This window comes from Hippocampus comes, unplaced genomic scaffold, assembly GCF_001891065.2.
Source record: "Hippocampus comes isolate QL1 unplaced genomic scaffold, H_comes_QL1_v1.1 scaffold358, whole genome shotgun sequence".
Taxonomy (NCBI): domain Eukaryota; kingdom Metazoa; phylum Chordata; class Actinopteri; order Syngnathiformes; family Syngnathidae; genus Hippocampus; species Hippocampus comes.
Window position 1 is genome coordinate 39,071 of NW_017805997.1, and position 10,629 is coordinate 49,699.

Consider the following 10,629-nt stretch of genomic DNA (forward strand, 5'->3'; position numbering starts at 1 on the left):
CATAAATATTCTCTACCACCACTGCTCAAGAATCCAGTCCTCTGAGGGAGAGCTTTCATCAGATCAAAAACACAAAGCCGACCAGGCTCTTCCAGGTCTGTACCAATGGTTTCCGAAGAGGACCAGAGATGGAAGCCTTGCAGGGTGGCAATGTCCAAAAAAAGACATCAGGTACACCATCTACCTATAGAGTCCCTATGGCAGTGAACACACTTTTCTTTCGTTGGGGGCTGCTATTGTGGACGTTTTATCTGTTTTCCTGCTTCAGCACACCTGATTCAAATGATCAGGATAATTGTTCACCTTCTGTAGAGCTAGTTGATGGACTGATTATTTGCATTAGATGTGTTGGAGCAAGGAGACCTCAAGGACCGAAAGATTTTGAATAATATCCACTATCGCAGGGGTCCCCAACCATTTTTGCCCCACGGACCGGTTTATGTCAGACAATATTTTCAGGGACCGGCATTTAAGGTGTGGTGGAAATAATACAACAAAATAATGTGGTTTGAGCTGCATGAAAATTGTGGTGTTTTCGAAATATAATAATAAACACAAGGAGCTAATCTGGCCGCAACACTCTGATCGCTATGGTAATGTTTAATGCCTTCAAAATATGATACAATGCAAATTCAAAGTGCATGAAAATGATGACTCACCACAGCCCCGAGCTTGATTTTCTGCAACCAGACGGTCCCATCCCGGGGTAATAGGAGACAATGACACCTCAAGTGTGTGTTTTATGTCCAGTCTACTTTGTAATTTTGTTTTAGTCGCCGTTGCTGCAGAAAAGCCCCGCCTCACACAGGTAGCATGTCGGAAATAGCAACAGTGCTACTGTGGTGATCTCAGAATATTCAGACATAACTTTAATCCAGTTGTCTCGAACGTACTTTTAAGGCCGCCGTCATTTGCGATCTCCAGCAGTTTTTTTACTCATTTTGCGAGCTCTGGCGTTTTGTTTTCAGCGTAATCGGTCATGTGACGGAGAAGCGTGGCTTGACGTGTGTCAAGCGTGACACAGACGGATGTAACGGAGAATCCGGTAATTTTTCAAAATAAAACATCTTTCGTATTCCGAAATAAATAAAACGGAATTAAGGAAAGTTCTTTCTGTGCGGCCCGGTACCAAATGCCCTGTGGACCGGTAACGGTCTGCGGACCGGCGGTTGGGGATCCCTGCACTATCGGATCACTGTTGTATGTATGTCTATTCGGTGTCTATTATTTAGCAATGGAGGATTCGTAATCACCAATTTTCCATAATCACCCAGCACTAACTTGGAGGCAAGTATGTGAGGGGAGCACTATGGGGCAGGGGGTACCTGTGTGGGTTCTGTGATGGACATCAGGTGCATAAAGCTCAGCAAGTCCCTCACCAAGGAGTCTATCGACAGGTGAGTCCCTGCCAGGCTCGTAGTCACTGTCGCCCGCATCACTGTCCCCACGACCGCTGTCTTTGAGGCTGAATTTATCCATCTCGTTCAGGGCATATCTGAGTGGGAGAAGAAAACATTTGTTGCAGCTATTATGAAATAATGGCTAATTGTATATATTGTCTCATAACGATAGGAATGCCTTGAAAAGTTTTGTTGATAATTGCAATGTAAAGCGTTGAATTGAAAACCAAACCAAATAATTGATCAAACCAGAGGACCCACTGGTATTCCACATTCACTGGATTATGACAGTTGTGTTGTCGGGGTGGATCAATTTTTAAAAACCGTCAAAACAAAATACATGTAACTTGAAACCTAATGTTTATTTTTTTCGGTGCCACGACGAGCCTTTTGCATATACAGTGAAACTCCTCTACAACGAAATCATGTTTGCAGCAAGAAATTTTTCACAACAGGGGTTTTTTCACTGTAGCAAATTGATCTCAGATGTAAACACACACACACACACACACACACACACACACACACCAACGTATGTGTACACGCACACACAAACGTATGTGTACTCTATTTTATTCCAATAATGCATAAGTATGAGCACACACTTATTTGACACTTCATATAATCAGTGTAGGAAAAAAAAAAGGGAAAGAAATTGCGAAATTTACGATCAGCATTCACTTTCACTTATATCAATTTCTTGGATAATGTCTTTTATTTTGCGTCCTCCGTCTTTCATTTTGATCACTTTTCCCTTCTCTTCCAGCGTCAAAGCGCTTTTTGTCTTAGCTTCTTGACATCCAAAGGTCCGTTTTGTAGCCATTTTAGCAATGCAACGTTCATGCTGCGTCTGAATCTAACAATAACAAATACTTCCTGGACCCGGTGGCTTTTCTTTCCACCATCTCACTGTCTCTAACTCGACCTCCCCTCGATCAACAACCAAGACAGCGTTGCTCAGCTGATGTCTTGCAATGAACTTTTAAGCCAGCCACGGGACGCTTCGTAGTCCTCGATGGCCATAGTTAGCGCGATGGAACTCGCCTTCTCTCTCATTAGTGCTCCAGTTAGCGTAAGGTTTGTAGCATGATAACAAGTAAAGCATTCCAGGAAACATTCGTTTATTTGACTGTCCGTCGAGCCACAAGCAATTTACTCTGAGCAGCTAATCGGATGCATTCCACTCTATCTCCCACGGATCTAGCTACAGTATCTACACACAGACAGTGAGGTCCCTCTTGGCCAATCGGAGGCCAGGATGATGCTCGGTAAGCCAATGGCAGAGCAGCTATGAGTATGTTGCGTTCAGGAAACTCTGAGCTGTGACCGAAATAAACATCGTTCACTCTGTAATCAGTGTGGTGGTTGCTGTTGCCGTTTCCGAACGAAGCAGTAGAGGTCGCTGTTGGATTAGACTTTGTTGTAGTGAATGTCTTCGGGCGGCTGGAGCAGAGAAAATGATTTAGTTTAACGCAACGGGGGGTTTTTCGTCGTATGGGGGGCAGGAGAATGGGAATGGTGTTCATGCATGAAGATTTTTTCACATTAGGGGGTATTTTCGCCCATGTAGGTTTTGTTCTAGAGGCGTTTCACTGTACCCATCTATCCATCCATTTTCTGAACCGCTTTATTCTCACAAGGGTTGCACGGTGTGCTGGAGCCTATCCCAGATGTCTTCAGGCAGTAGGCGGGTGACACTCTGAACCGGTTGCCAGCCAATCGCAGGGCACACAGAGATGAACAGCCATCCGCACTCACACTCACACCCAGGGACAATTGAGAGTGTTCAATCAGCCTGCCGTTCATGTTTTTGGAATGTGGGAGGAAACTGGAGTCCCAGGAGAAAACCTACGCAGGCACAGGGAAAACATGTAACATGTAATGCGGTAACCACCCGATCACTGGGCTGCCCCATTTTTCATATTGTCAAAAATGCAGCGGGGCCCCGCACCATGATGTTATGCCTCTGGTAATAATATATATAATAATAACTCCTCTTTCCCTGTTGGATATTAATTGTGACAGTCTATGTGCATCATACTGGATGCTATGAATAACTTGATCTTTGATTAAGGAGGGTAATGAAGAGATTCGTCTTTTCCAACCGATGGAGTCAAGGCACCTATTTTACGTAACAAAAAAGCTCACAGTAAACCAGCAAACAAAAATCATCTGAAAAAAAATATGCAAACTGAAATGATGATTTTTCTCTGTTAAGTCACAAATGTACTTACTCAATGTGACATCTTGTGTAGTTGAACACAAAGCGGATATATTTGCAGGGAGCTATGACCTATTCTGTTGGAGTCTATGAATGGCAAAAGGTGGATACACAGGTTGGTGGTACTTTTTGCCAACCTACGTTTTTGTCATGTTATTTGATGAATACAGATTGTGAATTGCTCCAAATGGTATTGAAGTGTCGCGGTTTGAACTCGTTTGATGGAAGGGTGAACTATGTCAATTTGTTTATTTGATGCCAAATAATCAAAATGCCTCTATCTCCTTTTTTTTTTTTTTTTTGCATTGTTGTAGTGTGTTTTTTCAATTTTATTGATATGTACTTTTTTAATTGTGCCATGATTGTGAGTGGTGGTATTAAGAGGCGGATTAGGTCATTTCATTCCCCGCTGAAGCCCGAGGTCCAAAATCCACTGCCCCCGCATGAATATATATTTACAGTTTATGATTTATTTATGAGCTATCCTAACTGGACTTGGTAGACTGCACCTTGGACTGGTCGCCGGCCATTCACAGGGCACATGCAAAGACACTCAAATTTATACCATCACTGGCGATAAATTTGGAAAAAAAACCCACTATAATTTGGATTTTCGTACAAATACGCATGTATAATTAATTTTTGAAAAATTTCTTTTAGTCAAAGCAAAATTAACAAACAACATTACTTCCATCATAAAATTAACCCCAAACTTCCATTCTAAGTAGGTATTACCTGTAACTCCGTGTGTGTTTGTTGCCTCTGAAACTTGGACGTGGCTGGTACTGGCCCTGATGGAGCATGGACAGAAGCTGTGAGACTTGCTACAATCCCCAGGGAACAAAAAAGGGCAGACAAAACAGAAAAGAAAAGAAAAAAAAGGGGAAACATGAAGAAGGACAAATGAATGGAGTCAAACAAGCAAGACCACAAGACAATGTTAAATGAAGGTGTGGGACATAGGGGAGGGGGCATGACTTACTGAATGGTGGAGGTACTAGAATGTGGGAGGCAAAAAATACATTCTTAACATGCGCTAGAGATGTAAAATGAGATTTCAAATGTGATTTGTGGACTGAATATGCCACAGTGTCTCTTTTGATATCTAAATGACAAATGGTGGCCATAAAGTTGCATATTAGCAGTACTTAACCTAACACAACAACAACAACAACAACAACAACAACAAAAAACGTGCCGCCGAATCTACATCCAAAAACACTCTCATGTCTTACCTCAACAGGGGGTGCAGTGTGAGGCAACTCCAGGGCGAAGTTCTCAGGCACATGATTGGAGGAAATGGTGACAAGACTGTTCAATGACTGGCGGCTGTGATGGCTCTGCCTGCTCCCTGGCGTGCCCTTCTCGGCCAGAGGGGAGGCTGACGGGGAGCGCGGGTGAGACTGGACAGGAAGAATTCCATTGACAGTTGGGACCAGAGTAATATCTGCTTTGTGTATGTGCCTTGTTGGCTTCTTGGGATGTTTCTGATAGCTGTTTTCTGCCATGCGACAATTGTAGTTGTGCTTTGGGTCTTTTTTTTCCTGGGCGCAACGAGTTGTGGCAAACATCACCATTACAACAAGCAACAGAGTGCAAACTGCTCCGAGAGATATGATGATGATGAGAGAGAGATCATGAGAGGAGTGGCTGTAGTCAGTGGGATCAAGAGTGGGGAGGATGTCCATATTCTCCTGCAGAGTAAGCTTGAGGAGGGCCCCTGCGGTGAGTCGATTGGTACCTCGATCCTGGACTTCTACTCTGATCTCCATCACATCCCTCGCCGCTTGTTCTAAGCTTGCATTGGTCCTCAGCTCACATCGCCGAGCATCCATCACAAAGAGACTATCGTCATTTCCGCCAATAATGGAGCAACGCACCTCCCCATTAGCACCAGCATCGCGGTCTGTGACTTGAAGCGCTGTGATTAACTGACCAGGAGATGCATACTTCCACACTGGAAGTTCAGCAGTGTGATTCTGGAGGGAGGGGGAGTGGATGATCGGGGGATTGTCATTTTCATCCAAAACTGTAACCAGGAGAGTGGTGTTGGCTGACAGGGAAGGATTTCCCCCATCACGTGCCTGGATTGTGAAAGTGACATGACTGACATCTTCGTGGTCAAAGGTCCTCAAGGCATAAATGGCACCATTTGAGGGATCAATAGTGACATACGTCGAGATGGAGCTCCCCTGCACCGGAGCATCAATTATGGCATATGTCACCTGGCCATTGGTGCCCAGATCTGGATCCGAGGCCACTACAGTGGTCAGGTATGCTCCTGGAGAGTTGTTCTCGGATTTGAACACCTCATAGTGGTTCTTCTCAAAACGAGGAGGATTGTCGTTTTCATCAAGTACCTGCACAGTAAAGTGTTTGATAGTGGAGAGACTTGGGGAGCCCTGGTCCTCCGCTATGACTGTCAGGCTATACTCGGACCTCTTTTCTCGGTCTAGTGAAATATTGGTGAGGATCATATAGTTCTTTTCATATGTTTTCTGGAGTCTGAAGTGACCGTGGCCATGAAGCCTGCAGACCACTTCGCCATTGAGCCCCGTGTCACTGTCATCAATGCGCACCAACGCAATGAAGGTATCGACTGGTGCACCCTCTGAGATGTAGGCCACCTCCTCTTTGCCTGGTGTCATCAGGTTAATGTTTATCTCTGGTTTGTTGTCGTTGACATCCACGACTTTGACAACAATTTTACAAAGCCCAGGAATGGAGTTTGGGCCCAAATCCTGAGCCTGAACATCAAGCTCGTAGGAGGGAGACAATTCATAGTCCACCATTTTAATCATTGTAATGTGTCCGTTTTCTGGATTGATCTTAAACCTCTCCAATATTTTTGAGGGGACATGACTGCTGAAAGCATACACTATTTTTCCATTAGTACCCTCATCGGGATCTGTAGCATTTAAATCAATGACAAGAGTACCAAGAGGAGAGTTTTCCATCAAATTAATAACATATGCCTGCTCTTCAAATGCTGGACTGTTGTCATTTGAATCGGCGATGCTAATTTTCAGCAATGTGGAGCCAGATTTGGGGGGCACCCCATTATCTGAAGCAATGAGTTGCAACTGGTAGTTAGACTGCACCTCCCTATCCAGCTCTCGTATCACCACCAGCTCCGTGTACTTTGCCCCATCTGTCCTGGTCCTGATGTCAATCTTAAAAAAGTTGTTGGGACTGAGGGCGTAGGTGTGCAAAGAATTCTCTCCAACGTCCGCATCCACAGCACCATCCAGCGGTATCCGTGTCCCAATTGACGCGCTTTCAGAGATCTCAATGGGGACGATGGCGTGTGAGAAGTGTGGGGAATTGTCATTTATGTCCAACACCTCCACCGCCACATGGAATAATTGCAGGTACTCTGTCGGCAGGGTAACGACGTCGAATTCAATGGAACAGTTAACATTTTTCTCACAAAGCTTCTCACGGTCAATTTTGGAGCCGATGCTGATCTCCCCATCCTCCTCTCGCACAGACAACAACGGCATGCTACTCCGCTGCATGGCACGGAAACGAAGAGATACGGAGCTTGGCAATTTGGATAAAACTTCAGTGACGTCATCCTTTAAGCGCGCGATGACAATCCCCGCGCGTTGTTCCTCATGAACTTGGTATTTCAAAGTCGTGCAGCAGATCGAGTTGAAAACCGCCATCAAAAGAAATAGTTGGAGTTGTGCAGAATGGAGCAGATTGCCTTTGGCACCCATCTTGCTGCGGCAGTCCCTTCCACAGAGGCGGAGGAACAACGAAGAAAATCAATCCAGTCGTAATTTAAATTTGTAACATGCTTAAAATTCTTGTCTGTCGATCGCCATCTGCTAAAAGTCCACCGGGTTTCAAAAAAAAAAAACTTTAAACATGTGAGAAGATCGACTCTTTGTAAAGAGCTCTTGCATATATCCTCATGTACTCGTCTCCAGTGGCTTGAGTGGGAATGATATGGACAAAAAGAGACACACAGGAGAGAGAGGGATTCGGCGCGTGTGCGTGAGCGAGCACACGAGCAAGCCTCGCTCCTCGCTCAATTTTCAATACCCACCCAGAACCCAAGCTGCCTCCTCTCTCTCTCTCTCTCTCTCTCTCTCTCTCTCTCTCTCTCTCTCTCTCTCTCTCTTTCTCCCCTCAAAAAATTCGTACAACAAAGAGAGTGCACGATCCTCCTCCTCTCTCTCTCACACACACACACACACACACACACACACACACACACACACACACACACACACACACACACACAACCACACAACCACACGCACGCACAGACACAACCGAGCATTTAAAAAGTGTGCCACAACAATGAACTTGAGAAAGAATTATTCCGGGCTCAGCCACGTCTCAGACAAACACACACTGACCCGCACACTTTAACATTGTTGTTTGGTTATTCACAATGTGTGACAACCTCGCTCCCCCTTTCTTTGAGGGTAGCTAGCTCCAAATAAAGCCTGCTCTATTATATGCCCTTCGAAGAACAAGGGCGCTTAAAGCACGCTGCTGCATTAAATCAAAGCCGTTTTATAACCGTGCATATCCAGATGACGGTGTCACTAATGGTGTCTTGCAGAGGGTTAAAACAGAAGAATTAACCAAGAGTTTGGTAAAACTTGAACCCACTTAAGCAATTACCAAAACACTTCCACATTTTTGGTTGCTGTTTCACACAGATGTGCAAATGTAGTCACGCTTCACCAATTTGTTCAAGGTTTATTTTTACTGAAAACTGCCATGATGGTGAGTCACATGCTAACCTTGGGATGTGTTCATTTCTTTGCCGATCATCATGAGCTGCTTTCACACTGGCTTCCCAGTACCGTGGTACATCAATAAAACCTTTCCCCTTTAGACAGAACTGAACAGAGAGGCCATGTGCGCCAGTTCAGACATTACTATTCCATGCATTGAGACAATTAGTCACATCATGACATCACTGTGACAGCAACAATTGCTTTCAACCCGGGCAAGTAAGTCTCGAATGTTCAAGTATACATTCATCTTACACATGAGCAAGGTTTTGCCTCAACGTAACATTTTGACTTCAAATGCTCATTGCACATCGTGACTTAGAGGACAGAGAGCTGGGAAAATTTGTAAAATGTAGGCTTAATCGGCCATCGTGGAAGGGTCTATTAGTCTTATGAGTGCAAAGCCAGTTGAGATGGTCTAGCAAACTTAATGATCCCATATTAAGAACAAACAGAACTTAACATCCGCATACAGAGCGGGTTTATAAAACATACATAAATACATGTCTACCCCTCCAAAAAACAAAACAACATTTAAAACCTTGAGTGTTAACATATCAGTTTCTTCAAGGTTCTTTTGACCAAATAGAGATGCCGTTAAATCTATTGTGATGGTCACTGTATTGTTGCCAAGTTACCCAAACAGCTGACCCCCCCCCACACACACACACCTCGCATGTGCTCATTTCACAATAATCTTTGCTGTCAAGTAATATATCACGGAGGCCTACATCCCCCCAACCAAATTGCCATCCTGCAAATTCATTTGTGCTCAGACAGCAACTGGCCACAGCTTTATGAGCATGCCATCTGGTCCGAGCTTGAGACAGGCCAAAACACTCAATTACCACCCATTCACGAATAATGAAGCCCCAAGAGAGACACAAGAAGATCACATCAAGTCTGATCAAATCTGCTATAATATGCAATTGTGATGGAATTTTGTACACACAAGAAGTTGCCTCCTTTCAAATTTTATGTACCACAAATCCTGTTTAGGGTTCTGTGTCTATCACTCTAATAGAAAGCAATTGAAGCCAGCCAGTATTCTGTGGATTGGTCTTTCATATAAAGTCACTAGTAAAACTCGTGTTACAAGTCTGTGATTAAAATCAGAGAAGAGGAACACTTCTGTTCTACACAGTCATCTTTGTGTTATAGTACACCACCAAAGTAAAGAGAGTCCATTTCCAAAATCACGCTTAGTGAGTTGCTCTCGACCAGCGGTTCGCAACTGTTTTGTCACTTCGGGGCCCTCAGTTTCCTACTGTTACAAAGTCTTGATCCCCTTCATTAGAAGTGAGGAACAACATTTTTGGGGGTTAAATATATCCTCTGAAAACACGTTTAGAGTATATAATATTTTATGATATGTGTTGTACCCAGTGGCGGACCCTGAGGGCCAGCAAGGCCTTCTCTGCTGGCCTAAACATTCTCAGAAAAGTTTCTGTGAATAACATAAATTTGTTATTTTATTTTCACAAATATGTTAACAAAATTATTCTCTGTATTCTTTACGTCATATTATTTCCACTTAGTTGAGTGGCTTTCAATGTTATTTTAAATAACATTGAAAGCCACTCGAAAAATAACTTATTTATTATGGTAGAGTTTTTAACCAATCATGTTTCAGCTAGCTTGTGTTGCCAGGTAAATTAAACTTGCTCGGGGCCTTCAGATTGAACAGAGCAGGCCCCTGTGCGCTGTAAATGAACAGGTACCGTCAGGTTTCAATAGCCAATCAGATCACGAGTCTCAGACTCATGATCTGTATCCTGTATCCTGACTTGTTCTCGTCTCCTACTAGGGCTAGCTAGGAGGCCTTACGTCGAGACCTGCCGTGCGCGTTCAGTGATTGAATTAGCGCCTTTTCTGTTTCCTGAGAATTGTATCCTGACTTGTTCAATAAAGATTTAAAAAAAAAAAAACGATTTTTGGATTCGCGTCTGCTAGAGTTGTCACTCGCATTTTAACTCAAAATGGCCGAAGGAGAAGACGTTGATCTGGTTGCAGAACTACTTTCCACACAATTTTCAAGACGGGCCTTCCATGAAAAGCTGGATATTGTGCAAAGAGGTCGCCCAATTCCTGCGCTAGTTAGCCTGTCCCAGCAAGGAAAAGGGTTTGTCTGTCATTTTCAGACGAGCAATTATGAACGGTCCCCGTGGCTCACAGCCTCTGACAAATGCTGCAAATTGTACTGCTGGAAAATGCCTATTGCTTGCAACTGACCGGTGCATTTAAAAACGTT

At 43.9% G+C, this 10,629-nt stretch overlaps 1 protein-coding gene across 4 annotated transcripts in view; it reads right to left on the minus strand.

Moving 5' to 3' along the window:
* Positions 1–7,667, minus strand: part of LOC109529162 (protocadherin-18-like) — a 13,762-nt gene extending 6,095 nt beyond the window's left edge. The window contains exons 1-4 of one of the 4 annotated variants that reach the window (XM_019892382.1): positions 5,502–7,667; positions 4,857–5,024; positions 4,357–4,445; positions 1,326–1,495 (exon numbers count right to left, since the gene is read on the minus strand). In XM_019892382.1, the coding sequence (XP_019747941.1) occupies positions 1,326–1,495; positions 4,357–4,445; positions 4,857–5,024; positions 5,502–7,343 (2,269 nt within the window). In that variant the 5' untranslated portion in view covers positions 7,344–7,667. Of the gene's footprint in view, positions 1–1,325; positions 1,496–4,356; positions 4,446–4,856 lie in introns of all 4 variants that reach the window. The other 3 variants (XM_019892380.1, XM_019892381.1, XM_019892378.1) reach the window with 3 other exon arrangements.
* Between the last annotated feature and the right edge of the window lie 2,962 nt (positions 7,668–10,629).